We start from the raw sequence: 17,390 nt of genomic DNA, 5'->3' as shown, positions 1-17,390 counted from the left end.
GAGGCTGGTATCATTGCCCTGCGTGCCCGGGTGGAGTGCGGGGGGTGGCTGTGGCGGCTAGCTTGCTCCTGCTGCCTTGAGCTACCTACCTTGTTGATTCATCGCAAACACGGCAATAGGCAGCGTCGTACAGTTGTAATTAGCTGTGCCGAGTCGTGAGGCCGGCAAGGTATCTGTATGGACATCTGTCCCTCGTTTCTCCTCTTCCTCCGCTCGCTCTCGTGCCTCCAACAGCAGTGCTGGAACCATCACCACCAGCGTACCAGCAATCGGGATTGCTGAACAACGCGTTTTCCTCAAATTCACCGCGCACAAGCCACGCTACTGACGTCAAAGCTTCTAAGGTTATCCGGAGCTTGACCGCGCTAACTCTTTGCCTACTTGCGCACCGCGACCTGTATCATTTTCCCTCTGCACCACCACGCCACAAGTTCCCTCAACTTTCCCACTTTCGCTGCCACCAAGACCACGGCCGGCACTCCACTGGGGTTTCAACAGCCGAGGACATACCATATTGAGCGACACACCAACTTTCACGCAACATGCCGCGCAAGGCATTCGTTGCCGACCTCTCAAAGGCCGTTGAGAATGTCTCGGTCGCGGGTATCTCAGACGTACAGACGGGTGGCGACGATGGAGAGTTCACTTTCATGTGTGTCGCCGACGGCCAAGCCCTCAAGATTTCTGTTCTTGTACCAGGTATGTATCAATATTTTTAGGCTTGAGGTAGAGCTACAAGCACGCCGCTAACCCTAAACAGAACTCTCCGACTATCCCACAAGTCACATGTGCATGATCTTCGCCCCGGATAACGCTCCTGCCAGCGTAGCTTCATCACTTAACGACATCTCCGACGCCGCTACCGGCAGGACTATTCAACAGATCCTCGAACTCGTGTCTAGCAGACTTGAGTCGACCGATTGGGATGGCGACCAGCAGATGCTCGATTCTCAAGAGTTTGAAGAGTTCGACGAGGATGCCGGTTTCGATGAGTATTTCCCAGGCGATGAGGAGATGCGTCCCCGTTCTCTGTCAAATGGCCGCGTGAGCTCGGCACCAGGAGGCGGCTTCACCGAAGCTACCGAACTGTTCAAGCATCGGATTCGACGTGATCTTCTTACGGCCAAGAAGCAGGGTTTCAAAGTTGGGCACCTAGGAGGCTTAATTGAGGGCCTGTCTTGCTATGTCAGTATTTCTGTACGCATTGCCAAGCTGGGTATCTCAGAAGAGGCCATGCAAGCATGGCAGCTCGAACCTACAGAGTATCTCGTGGTCATTTTCCATTATCCTGCCGGATACAAGAGCATGGACGACCTGAGGTCATATGATGGCTCAACGGCGCGCCGCAACTTTGGCATCCGCATCGGCATCTCAACAACATACAAACCCACGATGCAGGAGGCGATACAAGCTTTCACTGTCCTCAGCAAGGAAGAGGAGAAGCGTCGCGAGGCATCACAGGCGAACGACTCGCAGCAGCCAACCACATCGTCGAACGGTTTCCGCAACTCCTTCATCTCACGGCCCTTGAACGAACTCCTAGAGCAGCGCTTGCACCCATTGCTAAACTACCGTTACGGTGGCATGCCGTGGAGCGGTGCAGAGCTATTTCACAACGACCAGATCCTTCGAGCATCCGACACCAGACATGCTGATGGTTCGGAAGACAAATACTACGAGCCCGAGCATGTCAGTACACTGTACCCTGAGTTAGTGACCGCCGATCACATTCAAGAATCGATGAGCGCGGAGCACTCCCTTCCCCTCGTCGGCATGCAATTCGTGCTGCGTCACTTTGTGAGATGCACCGAATTCTGCCTGATCTGTTTCAGCAAGATGCCAGACGACTTGCAAGCTATCAAGCCATACGTTTGCGATAATCCGCTGTGTTTATACCAATACATGTCGCTAGGATTTGGCCCAAGCATCGAGCACGAGATCCTGTCGCAGCCGAAGGTGGTAGACTTGCTTATAAGCTTCTGTTATACCAGCGCCCGATTTGGTAGACTAAGGGACTTCCCTTCGGGTCTCAGCCTGGCAGTTCCTCCACCCGAATCAAACGAGACGTATGCGATGACCGAGCAGCAGTATCGGGGATATACCACACCGGCACCACCACAAACTCTGCAGAAAGGTGTTCTTGAAGAGAGGGCTGCAACCCAGGCGAGGTACAACCCAGCGGCAAATGAACTGTTGTTCGAAAACAAGGACCAGGTTTGTCCTCTTAAGGATGCTCAATGGATCGTCTTACGAACAGACGACGCCCCCGACAAGGCAATGCATTGCCGCGTCCTTGATGCTTCACTTTACCCTACAGTTCAACTGTCTGCCCCAATTTTGCCAGTGGTGCCAGATTTGACGTCTCAGCAAAACTTCTATGGTCGGCTGCAACCACCCGCAAACCAGCCTGCCAAGCCATCGCCGGCTCCTCGTCCACCAGTGAAGGAATTCCAAGCCGCAAGTTTCTACATTTACGAGCAGAACTTTGACGATCTCTCGGACAACCAGAAGCGACAGGCCATTTCAGCAATGCTAGACATGCTTCCTACTGTTAACGAGATGAAGAAGTATTTGGTTCGCAAGGCTCAATCACCATTGAGTTCTTGGGTCGATCGTCTACCGCCTGCTGTGCTTGGACTACTGCGCTGGATCATCGCGTCCAATCGAGCATGCATTGTGCAGGTCGAGAACGAGGACGACAGCTCGAGTGGACGGAAAGCTGAAGACGCTCTCTACGGCATGACGGGCTGGACGCAATTTCGCTTTGCCATGGGCGCGCCTGACAAAGAGCGACGCTTCATCAGTGCGGTCCGAGATACGTCGGCTAGGCTCAGTCTCAAATACCCGACGCTGTTTGCCTGGCACGGCAGCCCCATGCAGAACTGGCACAGCATCATTCGTGAAGGTCTGCATTTCAACGAGACCCTTCATGGTCGGGCATTCGGCAATGGAGTCTATCACGCACTTGATGTCAACACTAGCTTGGGATATTCTCAATATGGGTCTGGATCTGGCTGGGCGAACAGCGAGCTTAAAATGTCGCAAGCTTTGGCACTCAACGAGATTGTCAATGCACCGAGCGAGTTCACAAGCAAGACCCCGCATCTGGTCGTTCCTCAACTTGACTGGATCCAGACTCGCTATCTCTTCGTCAATACTAGGCAAGATTACACCGTCGGTGCTGCGACTACCCCTGACAAAGGCACGAAGCCTCACGACTATATCGACCAAGATCCTCAGATGACTCCGAAAGGTGTCAACGGTGCGCTCGTGATTCCAATTCATGCTATTTCAGGTTCGCGGCGGCCTAAGCCCAAGGTCACCAGCGTATGTTACCTAGCCAAGAACTTGATGATACATACTAACCACCACCAGAAGAACAAACGGCAAAAGGCTACTAGTGGCAGCCAATACGATCCTATCGAGATTGACGACGATGACGATGGGGCGAGTGTGGCGACCCTGGAGGAAGACCACGCAATTCTCGAGGACGACAACCTGATTATGCCCGAACACAACCCGCTTCTCACACCCAACTCAGTCTCGGGCGACAAGGGCAAGGGTAAGCTGGGGGGCTTTGTATCCAAGCTTTTCGGTGCCAAGTCAATGCCGACTCAACCCCTCACCGACTACGTACCTGGTACACTGGACTACAGCAAATTGCCTATGCTGCAAATGCCAGCGTGGGCTACTAGCGGAGCCACGAGACGCCTGATGAAGGACTTCAAGGATCTCATCACCGTCCAGAAATCAACTCCTCCGCACGAACTTGGCTGGCACATCGATGAGGAAAAAATGGAGAATATGTACCAGTGGATCGTGGAGCTGCACTCGTTTGAGTCTACCTTGCCGTTGGCGATGGACATGAAGAAGGCAAATATCAAGAGCGTCGTCTTGGAGCTTCGTTTTGGCAAAGACTATCCGATGAGTCCGCCCTTTGTCCGTGTCATTCGCCCTCGTTTCCTGGGGTTCGCCCAGGGCGGCGGTGGCCACGTCACTGCTGGCGGGGCGATGTGCATGGAGCTTCTGACCAACGACGGCTGGAGTGCTGCGTCATCGATAGAGTCCGTCCTCCTGCAGGTCCGCATGGCTATCTCAAGTCTCGATCCAAAGCCTGCTCGTCTAGAGAATCATGGACGCGTGGACTATGGTGTGGGCGAGGCTGTCGAGGCATACATGCGTGCTTGCGCAGTACACGGCTGGACTGTTCCACCGGGCTTCCGGGAGATGGCTTTAGGAGGCACACCAGCTGGCGATCCGTACAATCCATACTAGGAGCTGGGTAATACAGCCTTTGATGATTCATTTGGCCGGATGTCCATACGCGCAGAAGTTGTGGTCCAGCGGAGAACGGCCGCTTGTCCTAAGGCTTATACGCAGAAGAGTTCGAGCCTTACTCGATTGATGGGACAGCCTGGTCAAGACTTGTCCAATCTCGCCATACAATCTGGAGGCAGCCAGTCTCTTAAGCGCAAATACTCCCAATAATTGTTGGAAGACAAGTCATGGAGTCTACCGGATTATTTGGGTTCCGCTTCACCGCATGTCGTTTCTTTTCTGGCGTTTCCTCTCATTTTAATTTCTCGCATGGGGGCTTTCCGGCGTAACCTAGGCGGTGCAGCATTGCATTTGATACCTCACGGCATTCCTCATTAGGCGTCACAGGATGGGTAGCATACATGAAGATGCGCATGTAGTCTTCAAGCGACAAAATAAGCATAGAATTGCTCTAACGCGGCGCACACTCATGATGTGAGTGAAGCTTCGTGATTCTCGAATTCAACAACTACAGGTGCGGCACCTTCAGACTCGCTAACAGCAGGTTCATGATACTGAACAATCCTTCGCCGAGAATGAGACCACTTGCCAGCACGATGATCGGTGTCTCACTTCTACCCTTCCATCTTCTCCACCACAGACTAATCAATCCACCCATCGTGCGCGCCAGCGTGAAGCTAGGTGTGTTGTACATACCTTCACACATTCATTAGCACAACTACCAAACCTCAAGGACAGAGAAGACTTACCAACAGCCACCGCAATCCCACCCGGCACAAAATCAATCCACCATCCACTCAACCCGCGCATCTTCCTCTTATTACCCCACACCCTAATGACCGTGCTAATCGCAAATATGACCGCCGCTCCACTTGCCCACTCCTTCACCATCGGCGGCAACCCGGACCCCGTCACAAGCCTCGCCGTAAACACCCACACATACCCCGTCGGCACCTCGAACAACCCCCCAGGAATCGTATACACATTCGTGTACAACTTATAGACGAGCGCCGACAGCACCGCGCCCACCGCACTCCCAATAATCTGCCCGTAAAACTGCGCCGACGGCGCTGCACCAAGTAGATGCCCGCACTTCAAATCCTGCAGTAAATCGCCGGCCTGGAGCGCCGCAGACTCTGATATCGCGCCCGCGACGAGGTTGATGATGACTGCGTTTTTCGCGCCGGGGCCCGAGGTGGGTGTTACGAGGGCGAAGAAGAGTTGTGTGAGTTTGGAGATGCCGGAGACGGGGTTGAGGTCTGTTTCGCCGAGGGCACGGACGCCCATTATGCTGAGGAAGAGGGCGAGGACGAGGGAGAGGAGGGTGAGGCGTAGAGGGATGAGCGAGGGAAAGGAGATGTGTACTGCGATGACGCAGAGGGTGAGGGAGGTTATCAGGCCGATTATGGTTGTGCGGTTGGAGATGAGGTGTTCTGGGGGCGCGTCGGGTTCTTGGTCTTGTGCGAGGTGTTTTTTTATGGCTGCGATGGGGCTTTCGGTCGTGGAGTTGAGCGGGGTGTAGCGTTGCTTGCGGGTGATGTTTAGGGTGAAGAGCTCTTTCCAGGTATGTGTCTGAAAGGTTTCTTTGGCGGTGGGGTAGTATAGTCTTGCGATGGTGATCAGGGGGCGGAAGAGGAGCCAACCAAGACTGACGAGGGAGTCTGCAAGCATGATGGCGAGGGAGATCCATACGATCCAGCCTTTGGAGCCGTTGGTCCAGTCGGATACGGGGCCTGGTGCCCAGCCCTTGTGCTTTGCAAGAGGGGATAACACGCCCCAGCCTATGATAGCTCCGAGGAGCATGTGCAGAGTTGTTGCTGGTCCCATGATTATGCCTTGGCCAACGTATGCTGGAGATGGGTTCAGCGTCCAGAGCCATTTGGTAGCCAAGGGCAGTCCGAAGATGGGTATGTCGTGAAGTTGCGGAACGAAGTATGATACGACAGTGTAGAGCGCGGATCCAGCAAAGGAGATCAGAAGTAGTTGTATCTTGGCCTTCCACTCTCCATCATCGACAAGATCCTCATCTTGTTCTTGTCCTTCCACTTGATCGTCTAGAGATGGGCGCAAGTCGTGCTCCTCCACGCTGAGCACTGGAACCCTGCAATAAGCCTTGAGACTCCTCTTCTCCTTCGCTTTCATCATCATTCGTTTCTCGTGCGACCATAGTCTTTGATTTCTCATCTCCATGCAGGACTCTTATCAAGAGCGCTGTTGCTGTGCCACTTGGAAACTTCAACTTCTCCCGGATGATCATTTCTTTCCTCAAGGGTACAGCAAATACAACACCGAAGAAGCAGATGCCCACAGACCAGATGATCAGTCTCCACAAGCTGATGTCGAGTGGTCCATTCTCTTCTTCCGTTAGGAGGTAGTTCAAGGCCGGGATGACACCCACGAATCCGCATCCCAGAGGCATAGTTCCTACAGACCCGGCTACCGACTGTACCAGGACATTCTCCACAGGCGTAAACGGCAGCTTCAATGTCCGAGCCACGACCTTAAAGTAAGCGAACCCAATCAAAGCAGAAGGCATCGCCATTCCAGACACCCAGCCTGTCTGCAGGCCAAAGTACATGTTAGAGAAACATATAACCACCCCAATCGCCAGCCCAACCACCACACCCCGCAGCGTGAAATTCTGCGGCTGTGCAGCTCGTTTTGCGAGGTACTTGCGCGCTCCAGACCTGCTGCGCTCATCCGCATGATTCCCAGCTCTTTCATCATCAAGCGACGTCGAGCCCCGGTCCGGCGCCATGGTTGCGAGGTCCTGGAGAGGGATGGATTGAGACACGGTTGCGATATCGTGAAGGCGGGAATCTTCAGATAAGCCTCATGATCCACATTGCGTGCTTGACATGACGCATGTCGCGCGCGGTTTAGTTTCGCACGTGAGGCTGGGTTATGCCCGGATGAGAGCTTATCTCCGATTCGTCGGTGCTCGACGACCACCCGCGACATCAGCGTGCATCGTGAATTGCTCTACGTGAATCTCCAAGCGATCTTGGGCGGTGCTGCCACCAACTTACCGACTGCAATCCTCACCCTTCTTGACAAGCTTCACACGCACCATGAAGTTTTCCGCCGCCCTGCTGCCGCTGCTGGCAGCCCCCTTTGTCGCCAGCGAGCACACATCGAACTGGGCCGTCCTTGTCTCGACATCGCGCTTCTGGTTCAACTACCGCCATCTCGCCAATGTCCTGTCCCTATACCGAACCGTAAAGCGCCTCGGCATCCCCGACTCGCAAATCATCCTCATGCTGCCTGATGACATGGCATGCAACCCGCGCAACGCATTCCCAGGCAATGTGTTCAACAACGCTGACCGTGCATTGGACCTCTACGGCGACAACATCGAGGTGGACTATCGAGGCTACGAAGTCACCGTGGAGAACTTTATCCGCCTGATGACAGACCGCGTGGGCCCCGACATGCCTCGCAGCAAGCGATTGATGACCGACGAGAGGAGTAATATATTAGTCTACATGACGGGCCACGGCGGCAACGAATTTCTCAAATTCCAAGACGCCGAGGAAATCAGCGCATTTGATCTCGCAGATGCATTCGGGCAAATGTGGGAGAAGAAGCGGTACGTCCTTCGCTCCTCTACTCCATGATAACGTCTGCTAATAATGTATTCAGCTACCACGAAATGCTCTTCATGATCGACACCTGCCAAGCCAACACCATGTACTCGAAATTCTACTCCCCCAACATCCTCGCCACAGGAAGCTCTGAAATCGACCAATCGTCCTACTCGCACCACGCCGACTCCGACGTCGGCGTCGCCGTCATCGACCGCTACACGTACTATAACCTCGAATTCCTCGAGCAGAAAGTCACAAGCCCGACGTCCAAGCTGACCATGGGCGAGTTGTTCGACAGCTACGACTCCGCGAAGATCCACTCGGATGCTGGCATACGGTACGATTTGTTTGCGGGCGGCGAGGAAGGCGCGAGGAATAGACGCGTCATGGATTTCTTTGGAAACGTGCAGAATGTGGAGTTACAGGGTGAGGGACGGAATGAGACCCAGTGGAAGGAGGAGCTGGAGGCGATTGATAGGATGATTGCGGATGCGAAGAGGAGGCATAATGAGAGTTTGAATGCGAAGCCGCAGGTGGATGTGCAGCATGTTGTTGAGGAAGCCAAGCCGGTGCAAGGGTTGCGGAGAGAGGGTGCGGTGAAGGTGGATGAGGAGCAGGGGTGGAGTAAGCAGATTGCCGGTGCGGCGGCGCTGGCGGGATGTGTAGGGGTTTGGCTTGCCGGCAGTTTGTTTGAGTCGATGTGAGAGGCATGTCGGGTCGAGTTTGAAGATGATGTTAATGATACCCTTTTCAATGTTCAAAATGTAACAAGAAAGTAACAGGACCGCCATGACTCTCGATCAGTGTGAAGGGATGAATGTCGCCATTGAGGACAGCCGTTTAACTCACACGAGACTGGGGCTGGAGATGAGCATGCCAATAATTATGTGTGGCTACGTATGTCACTACTTCGGCTTGTCCTTTCATTCATCTACGGGCGGCGTTGAGGGAGATGATTATGTTGCGATGTCACGCAGCATGGAAGACGAAGCATGTAAACAAGTGCTGATGGAATCGCTAGCTTCATATATGTGAATCTATTCTGCAGTGTGGATTCAATATGCTACACTGCTGCTGATAATATTGTCTCACAAGGCTCCCAGCATAAGGTGAAAGTGCTCCATGCCCTGCCCCCTCCAAAAAGAGCAACCCTCAGCACCAACACCCTCCCCACCCAGACTCGAACGCGGGCGCAAAAAAGCTAAACCTCGGGTCTTAGCTTTACAGTTCCCTTAATATGGCTGGCTAGAGGGATCACCCTTCTAACTCGCAGGTACTTCTGTGGGCTCGAGTCCCAAAGAGGGGTATCAATTGGGTCCGATCGCAAGAAATCGTGGTTTTGCACCGAGTGTTAGCCCAGGCTCCCAATTGTGCCAAACTCTCTTTTGAGCGGGACTGCCTATTGAACTTGGAGGAATGGAGAACTAGTTGGGTTATGTAGCGGAAGAGAGGCCAAGTTCGTGGGGTGGGATATGGAGGTGCGGGGGAGCAGCGCTGGCCAGGTGAAAGAGAGGTCGCCCACATGCAAAATTGAACTTTGCTGCGAGAGTAACAAGCTTGCGCGCTGCCACGCGATATGTGCAGTCTTCAGTCCTGTATCGTCTCGCCTCGTGATGCGCGCAGTCTGCCCGCAAGGTCGGATATCTTGAGATATGCAATATTCTTGTCGCAGCCGCTCATGAGGCTTCGAGAGAGCACAACACCAACGACGCTCACTGCGACACCGCGCTGAACGTACCGCTCTAGGAACCATGCTCAATATACATGTCGGCAAAGTTGTCCTTGGAAAGGAAAGTGCTCAGTGCGTCGCAGCTTGATTGTGTCCTTTGCGGAGCCGTCCAAGTAGTGTAATGCTTTGCGAACGGTGGGCGTATTTGATTGTAAAGAAAAGATGAGAAAGTTCAGAAGCAATAGTCGTAGACGTAGCGATATAGAAGGCTCAATAAGAATAATCAGGCTGGGGCGACTGAGGTAGAAGCGATGAAGCAGATATAGAAGGAGCTACGATGAGAGAAGGTCGATGAGGATGAGAGTGATGCTGACTAATAGATGCGAAGGTTCTATTGAATGAGAATAAAGTTAACGGTATTTAAGAGAACTGCGCGCTGCATTCACCTTATCGTAATAGCTGAAGCAAAGTCCTGCAGATGCAAAGATTGATAGCAGGGTGGCAAAGGCTCCTCGTCATATTGATCCGCCTAAAAGCTAGATGCACAGATGCGATATTCAGAGTTGTAGGCGCTGTTTTATGGGTAGATGCTGCGGCTTCAAGGTGCTGTGAGTGATGGTGAAGCGTGGTGAGGTGAGAGATGAAGTTGCAACATTTACTTGGCACGGCATCTTCCACCAAACGAACGTGTGGGTCCATTCTCTGCACCCCGGCAAAAGCCCACAATATTGCTCCACGGAGCTCCACTCTCCAGATCTGTGGAGAAAGACATCACAATTCTACATCAAATCCATCATGCAGATGCCTTTGCGATATTGAGAACCTCGTGCATTGGAACTATGTTATCTTTCAAAGCCTCCACGCATCGAGATCCCTAGGCATGCGGCAGCCACTTCCGTCTCCCAAGCTAGGAAAACGTCATTTATGGCGCACAGCAGACACGCCCAAGCTGATGGCGCGGAAATAAACCCCAGAATGGCGGATCGCTAGCAAATGCGGGGGAAATGCCATGATGGCCTCCAATGGTATTTGTGGTAAAGGCTAAGGATTATGCTGTGACGTCGTTTGGCTTGAGAGCCGAGGGCAAGCAGAGGCGCTTCTTTAAGCTGCGAGCAGGCCGCCACGGAGGACGGTGCAATTTGTATTACTTTTGCGAAGTGAGCTGTCTTTTGGCTTGATTTTGGTTCGCGACTTGACCTGCTGGATCATTATTGAACAGCAGACATGAATACCACTTCAGGGCCGATGGCTCCCGGGCCATCCCTATCTCATGACTGGGCCGACGACCGCAACGATCCCAGGCTGCGTGGTTACAGCTCGCATACACCGTTAACTCAGGCTCAGACAGAATCCTCTGCGCATTCAACCGAACTGTCGCCTGACAGAACATCATCAAGTGCACAGAAAACGCGCTCAGCACTTGGGCTGAATCCACAAGCTCCTATCGATGAAGAGCACGATCATGGCGCGCGATCTGAACTGTTATGGTCGAGGATACGAACAGTACTCAGAGAACCATTTGCCGAATTCTGGGGTGTTGCTATCATGGTGATGTTTGGTGATGGCTCAGTGGCGCAGGTCCTGCTGTCTTCTGGACAGACCACAGCACCTGGCGGGAATGGTTTTGGGCAGTATCAAAGCATAAATTGGGGGTGAATCAGCTACATGTTTTTGGAATGTGCATTCATGCTGACTTTCAGATAGCTGGGCCCTGGGTGTTATGCTGGGCATCTATGTCGCTGGCGACTCAGGAGCATACCTCAACCCCGCTATTACCTTCAGCAATTGCCTCTTTCGCCAACTTCCATGGCGGCGGTTTCCCGTCTACTTCGTAGCTCAGATACTTGGTGGATTCGTCGGAAGCGGCATCGTCTACGCTAACTACATCTCTGCAATCGACTACTTCGAAGGTGGCTTGCGAACAGTACCACCGGCGGAGAAGGCTACTGCCGCCATTTTCTGCACATACCCACAAGCCTTTCTCCCAAAGGCTAGCCAGTTCTTTTCAGAGTTTATCGCAAGCGCGTTGTTGATGTTTGTCATCTTTGCATTGAAAGATCACGAGCAATAATGGCGTTCCCAAGGTATGTTGCTGTGGGTCTTTAAGTGGACGAAGCTAACCATATCATAGGACGACAAGTGGTTCCCCTTGTGTCTCTTCTTCCTCATCTTCGGTCTCGGTTCGTGTTTTGGCTGGGAAACAGGATACGCCATTAACATTGCTCGTGATTTTGGCCCGAGACTGATGTCGTATGCTGTGGGTTATGGCAGTGAGGTTTGGTCCGCTGGTGGATATTATTTCTGGGTAAGCAAAATACACTCTAGCACAGACTAGCACTGATGAAGATTATCAGATACCCATGGTAGCACCATTTCTCGGGTGCGCTTTCGGTGCTGCTCTCTACGACATCTTCATCTACACAGGTCCTAGTCCCATCAATACACCGTGGTTGGGCTTGAAGCATTTGACGCCAAAGTTCGCCATGAGAGCAAGGAGGGAACATTTGAGGAGAGAGAAGGACGAGGGTATTGTATGAGCTATAGGAGGTTTCGACAAAATTTTCATGAAGATCGAGAGATTAATTGCATGGCCTAAAGACAAAAGTCGTAGTTGTGAGTTTTGAGTCGACGAGTTCGCATCTGCAAGACGAATTTGGCTACACATGGCCGTAGGAGCACCCATCAAAATCATTGGGGCCAAATATTATGACTGTCACTGTTATTGGCACCTCCCGTCTTCATATTATGATTTAGGTATTTGCGCGCTTAGTCATTCACGCGTGCCGGTGACGCAGTCTGGTGCCCCACCTCGTCTTTCGCGCAGGCACCTCCGCTGTCATCGCCGCAATCAACCAAACTTTGATTCAGACTTGCCCTTCACAAAGAGCAACACATTCCACACTTCAAGCACGGCGTGCGAACCTCGAAAACCGCCCACAAAAAACTTCACACAATCATGGCAAAGAAAGGCGGCGCTGGTGGTGGGGATGGTGGGGGCTCGAAGAAGGCGCAGGGACAGGCGCGCAAGGCCGAAGCCGCTGCATCAAAGCAGGCAGTGAAGAGCAAACAAGCTGAAGAAGCCGAGGCAAAGGAATGGGACAAGGGCGCAAAGTCGAATGCGAAAGCGTATGTTTACTGTCCCGATAACGAAGGCTGCACAATACTGACTGTCATGCAGGGAAGCTGCCGCTGAAAAGGCAGCCGAAGCAGCGCGCAAGAAAGCCGAGAAGGAAGCTCTCCTCCGCGAAGAGGAGGCTTCTCTGCCATCCAAGCCCAAAGGAAAAGCGCCCAAGGCCGAGAAGAAGTCCCGCGGCATCGACGGCGCTCTTGGATCTTTCGACACGAAGCCCAGTGCCCTCAACGCTTCCGGTATCGACAACGCGCTCGACGCTCTCGATCTCACAGCCGAACAAAAGGACAAGCTCGACCGCCACCCCGAAAGGAGATTCAAAGCTGCATACGCACAATACGAAGAACGGAGACTCGAGGAGATGAAAGACGAGAAGGGTCTGAGGCGAAACCAGAAGATCGACCAAATACGAAAGGAGTTCGAGAAGCACCCGGAGAACCCGTTCAACCAGGTCTCGGCAGCGTACAACGCGTCCAAGGACGAGCTCAAGTCGATCCAGGAGGCCGAGAAGGACAAGAAGGAGAAGCGACTTGGTGGTGCGAGCTGAGCGGGGGGAGAAGAGGCTGCACGTACCCACACACATGGCCGTTTCGCGGCTGCATCTGGATAGACTGATGGTTAGATGGTCTGATTAGAATGAGGATTGAATGGTCCCAGCGAGAGTTCTCGAATAAGGTTGAATGTGGCTGTTTCAGACAATAGACTATTACTGTGCAGGTGATCTCGTCCCATCTTCAAGAGGACCAGCAATCTCCTTTCTCTACAGACTGTGCAACCTGAGAGACCCCCAAGGCATCGCTGCGTTCTTACGTTCTTCTCATTCATCCATGGGGTTGCAACCTGACCGCGGACTGAGCTTAGATGTGATCAAAGTGCTCATCGCATTCAACGTATATATTGTATGAATAGCTACATTTCGAGAATCGGTATCCTTGCATTGACGGCCATTCATGCAAACAGTCAATCAAAACTCAGTGACGCCAAGCACATGTAAATTGATAGTTGAAGTATTGTATACACATGTGCACAATCTACAGTCACCGTCTACGAAGTTCGTCCTTTCACGCACACATGTTCTGACATAGTCTTCGCGCAAGGTATAAAACCTCACGACTACTAGACCTTATTATGATCCAAGCATCTTCATCACACACACCTATCTATACCATACCGCACTCACCCGCAATTCTCATAATCCAAACCTACCACCAGTCCCAGACCACCACACACTCTCCTCTCTACCATCAATGGTCGTCCCTCTGCTTGTTGTTGGTATTCCCCTGGCGATTGAACACGGGCCGAAGGTTGTTAGAGGTGGGATCAAGGCGTACGACGTGGTTAGCGAGCACATGAACAAAAGAAAGATGCGCAAGACACAGGAAGCTGGACTTCAAGACCCAGGCCAGGATATAGGAGACCCTTGAGGCCATGTGTACGACGAGAAATCATCGGATTTCGGGGATGAACGTCCTGAGGATTGTCCCACTCTCAAGAAACGCAGGTGGAGGCGCGGATGAGAGGACTATTGGGGGCGGTGGGGGCTTTGTGTTCGTGGATTGTGGCGTTAATACAGTCAGTGGTAGACGATGAAATCGCGGTCGGACTTGGAGGAATGACGGTGGATAGCAGGAGAGTGTCGTCGACATGCCTAGAAACAATGCATTGTCCTGGATATTACCATGAATCTTGGCCAATCAGGCCCCTCCACAAGCGATGCTCGTAACAATGCATCGTCCCCCAAACCTGAGCACCGCCGTACCGCACGAGCATGGCCTCTCATACATACATACCTACCTGCCGTACAACACTGACTCCTGAAGGCCGCACACACAGCCGCCGCAACACCAGCCCATCCCGACCACACGAACGGGGGCAAGGCACCTTTCATATCTCGCCGACCGCTCTGCACCGCCCCCCAAGAAACAATGGCGCATTGTTTGAAACAAGGCAGATGCGCGGTGATTGGCGCCGCGCGTTTCTTGTTCCTGGATCGTGAAACTACGCTAGGCGCAAAAGTGGGGCGCGGAGCCGCCTGCTCCTGCCCACAACGCTCACCCACGCGCAAATAGGGCGACGGGATAGGGCGGGAATGGAAATAGCATGGCGATAATCACAGGATGACGGACGCTAATGGGCGGGCTTTGGCATGTGCTTGGTTGGTTGTGTTGCTTTTCTTCTATCTCTATCCCTTCACTTTCAGTCTTTCCTTTCCCATTCACGTCCACTTCTTCTCGTTTGTGTGCCTGCTTGCTTGAGCTGGGCTTTCCATTCTTTACATTGCTGCACACGCTTGATACCTTCCTTGTCTACACTGTTCCTTCCGCACTACTACGTTCACTTTCAACTTGCAAGACAATCATGCGCTTCTTTACACAGTTTACCGGAGCTGCGCTCCTCGTGCTCGCGTCGACTGCGAGGGCTGTCGATCTCGATCCGGAATCCGAAGAGTCTATTCTCGCGGCGTCGAAGCAGTATGCGGCGGGGCTGATGGCGCTGTATCAGGGGGGTGCGGAGGGCACGGCAATAGAGAACGTGGGCATATGGCCGCAGCCGCATTACTGGTGGGAAGGTGGGGCTGCTTGGGGTGTGAGTGTTGACATGCGCATTGGATGCGGGGTTGTTAACTTTGAGACAGGGCATGATCGAGTACAGCATGTTCACGGGAGATGACAGCTTTACGAAGACGCTGCAACAGGCTCTCACTGCGAATTACGGCCCGGCCAACAACTTCATCCTGGACTATCGCCGCAGCCAGACGGGCAACGATGACCAGGCCTTTTGGGCGCTCGCTGTCATGTCTGCGCTCGAATATCAGTTTCCTGATGCCGAGAACGCTCCCGCGGACTACCTGGACGTCGCAGTTAACAGCTTCAACAACATTATGAGCCGGTGGGATGAGACCTCGTGCGGTGGAGGCTTGAAGTGGCAGATCTACCCCGAGAACTCGTATGGATACAACTACAAGAACTCCATTTCCAACGGATGCGCCTTTGCGCTCGGTGCTCGCCTGGCCCGCTACACCGGCAACCAGTCGTATGCTGGTAAGTTGCTCAATCAAGCTGAGCAAGACCCATTCCTGACTGGAATTTAGACACGGCTACCAAGGTATACGATTGGTCGAAGAAGGTCGGACTCGTTACCGATAAGTTCGAGGTGTACGATGGTGCAGGCGATAAGGAGAACTGTGCTGAGAAGACTATTGACAAGGTAAATTGTGGATTTCCCAAGTTTATGTGATTCAAAACTGACCCCGATAGACCCAATGGACCTACAACAACGCCATGTACCTGCACGGCTCGGCTTTCATGTTCGACTTCACCAAGGGCGACTCCACCTGGAAAGACCGGGTATCTGGATTCATGAGCCGCGCCGAGGAGCTCTTCTTCAAGCCCTACGACAATGCCACAGACATCATGTTTGAGGCAGCTTGCGAGACCGGAGAGACTGGCCGCCACTGCAACCTTGACCAGCAGTCATTCAAGGCCTACCTGTCCCGCTTCATGGCCAAGACTGCAATCATGGCTCCCTTTACCAAGGACACCATTACCAAGTACCTCAAGGCGTCGGCTGTTGGTGCTGCGAAGTCCTGCTCCGGTGGCGCTGACGGCAAGACTTGTGGCTCGAAGTGGTACACTGGTGCCTGGGATGGCAAGTCTGGTGTCGGCCAGCAGCTCTCAGCTCTGGAAGTTACCCAGGCTCTGTTGATGCTTAAGAAGGGCACCGTCCCAGCCAAGAAGGATGCTTCAAAGCCGGAACCTGCCACAAGTGCGACACCCAAGCCTAGCTCTACGCCCGCAGCATCATCTGCACCATCTTCTGCGCCAGCTCCGTCTAGCCAGGCTCCCTCTCCAGCTCCATCCAGCCAAGCTCCTTCATCAGCACCCTCGCCAGCACCGTCAAGCAATGCCCCGGCCCCAGCGCAACCGAGTGACGTTCCTTCATTCACTTTCTCCCCTTCATCGGCTTCGCCTGCGCCAGCTCCGAGCGCCAGTGCTCCCGCAAGCTCTGTCACTCCGGCTCCAGTATTGCCTTCTGCTGGCCCAAGCAACAGCACGAGTGTCCCAGCTCAATCCCGCTCATCCGTCAAGCCAGGCGGCGAGTTCGGCGAGAAGCCTTCCTCGAAGTCTTGCACCAAGTCGAATGGCAGCTCATGCACCTGCACTCCGAGCGTGACCAAGACAGTCTACGTTCCCCTTGTCACGAAGGCTTCAACCTCGTGCACTCCCAGTGTTACCACGACTGTCTACGTCGCGCCAGCTGTGCCCACTATCTCCGGAATGCCAATCCCCAGCGCATCTGTTAATGGCAGTCTGCCTGTGCCGAGTCCGAGCCAGCCTTTGCAGTTTGAAGGTGCGGCAGTTACCATGAAGGCTGCTGCCACTGCGATTCTTGCTGCAGTAATTGTGGCTGCCGCTGCAGCTCTGTAGATGTTAAACGAGAACGTCTCCCGCCCCCCTTCACACCACTTCCTCTCATCTGTCAGGAACTGGGTGTCGATTTTTGTACATACTGTTCATTTGTTCTATATCCCACCACGACCGGTCGTGCTATACAAGACAGCCGCACCTTGGTCCATACATATATGAGGCCTATAGGTCGTCCGACGCTTAGTGTATAGGTATTCAATTCTACTTTCTCTGAACTGAGCCCAGTATATGTGATGTCGTGACATGGTGCAAGGATGATGGTGCTCGCGTGCTGATGAACCCCGCGCTCCCACGCCACC

General features: G+C 53.2%; 6 protein-coding genes across 6 annotated transcripts; 5 read left to right on the top strand and 1 right to left on the bottom strand.

Annotated features, from left to right (window-relative positions):
- Positions 1 to 542: 542 nt before the first annotated feature.
- Positions 543 to 4,275, top strand: SNOG_06322 (hypothetical protein; the record flags this gene model as incomplete). Its single annotated transcript, XM_001796647.1, has 2 exons — positions 543 to 699; positions 761 to 4,275. The coding sequence occupies 2 exons, from the start codon at positions 543 to 545 to the stop codon at positions 4,273 to 4,275; spliced, it is 3,672 nt and encodes a 1,223-aa protein (XP_001796699.1).
- A 1,000-nt stretch (positions 4,276 to 5,275) lies between these two features.
- On the bottom strand, positions 5,276 to 6,856 carry SNOG_06321 (hypothetical protein; the record flags this gene model as incomplete). The annotated part of the gene is given in 3 exon segments (XM_001796646.1): positions 5,276 to 5,348; positions 5,372 to 6,364; positions 6,384 to 6,856. 3 exon segments carry the CDS (start codon positions 6,854 to 6,856, stop codon positions 5,276 to 5,278), a joined length of 1,539 nt encoding a protein of 512 aa, XP_001796698.1.
- A 493-nt stretch (positions 6,857 to 7,349) lies between these two features.
- On the top strand, positions 7,350 to 8,569 carry SNOG_06320 (hypothetical protein; the record flags this gene model as incomplete). The annotated part of the gene is made up of 2 exons (XM_001796645.1): positions 7,350 to 7,867; positions 7,921 to 8,569. The coding sequence occupies 2 exons, from the start codon at positions 7,350 to 7,352 to the stop codon at positions 8,567 to 8,569; spliced, it is 1,167 nt and encodes a 388-aa protein (XP_001796697.1).
- A 2,189-nt stretch (positions 8,570 to 10,758) lies between these two features.
- SNOG_06319 (hypothetical protein) lies at positions 10,759 to 12,071 on the top strand (the record flags this gene model as incomplete). Its single annotated transcript, XM_001796644.1, has 5 exons — positions 10,759 to 11,165; positions 11,239 to 11,568; positions 11,600 to 11,618; positions 11,666 to 11,839; positions 11,865 to 12,071. The coding sequence occupies 5 exons, from the start codon at positions 10,759 to 10,761 to the stop codon at positions 12,069 to 12,071; spliced, it is 1,137 nt and encodes a 378-aa protein (XP_001796696.1).
- A 419-nt stretch (positions 12,072 to 12,490) lies between these two features.
- Positions 12,491 to 13,366, top strand: SNOG_06318 (hypothetical protein; the record flags this gene model as incomplete). Its single annotated transcript, XM_001796643.1, has 2 exons — positions 12,491 to 12,660; positions 12,713 to 13,366. The coding sequence occupies 2 exons, from the start codon at positions 12,491 to 12,493 to the stop codon at positions 13,209 to 13,211; spliced, it is 669 nt and encodes a 222-aa protein (XP_001796695.1). The 3' UTR covers positions 13,212 to 13,366.
- A 1,656-nt stretch (positions 13,367 to 15,022) lies between these two features.
- On the top strand, positions 15,023 to 17,309 carry SNOG_06317 (hypothetical protein; the record flags this gene model as incomplete). Its single annotated transcript, XM_001796642.1, has 5 exons — positions 15,023 to 15,250; positions 15,300 to 15,705; positions 15,756 to 15,871; positions 15,922 to 16,429; positions 16,688 to 17,309. The coding sequence occupies 5 exons, from the start codon at positions 15,023 to 15,025 to the stop codon at positions 17,089 to 17,091; spliced, it is 1,662 nt and encodes a 553-aa protein (XP_001796694.1). The 3' UTR covers positions 17,092 to 17,309.
- Between the last annotated feature and the right edge of the window lie 81 nt (positions 17,310 to 17,390).

Source organism: Parastagonospora nodorum (assembly GCF_000146915.1).
Source record: "Parastagonospora nodorum SN15 chromosome Unknown scaffold_9, whole genome shotgun sequence".
Classification (NCBI taxonomy): Eukaryota; Fungi; Ascomycota; class Dothideomycetes; order Pleosporales; family Phaeosphaeriaceae; genus Parastagonospora; species Parastagonospora nodorum.
This window is presented reverse-complemented; position numbering and strand designations above follow the sequence as displayed.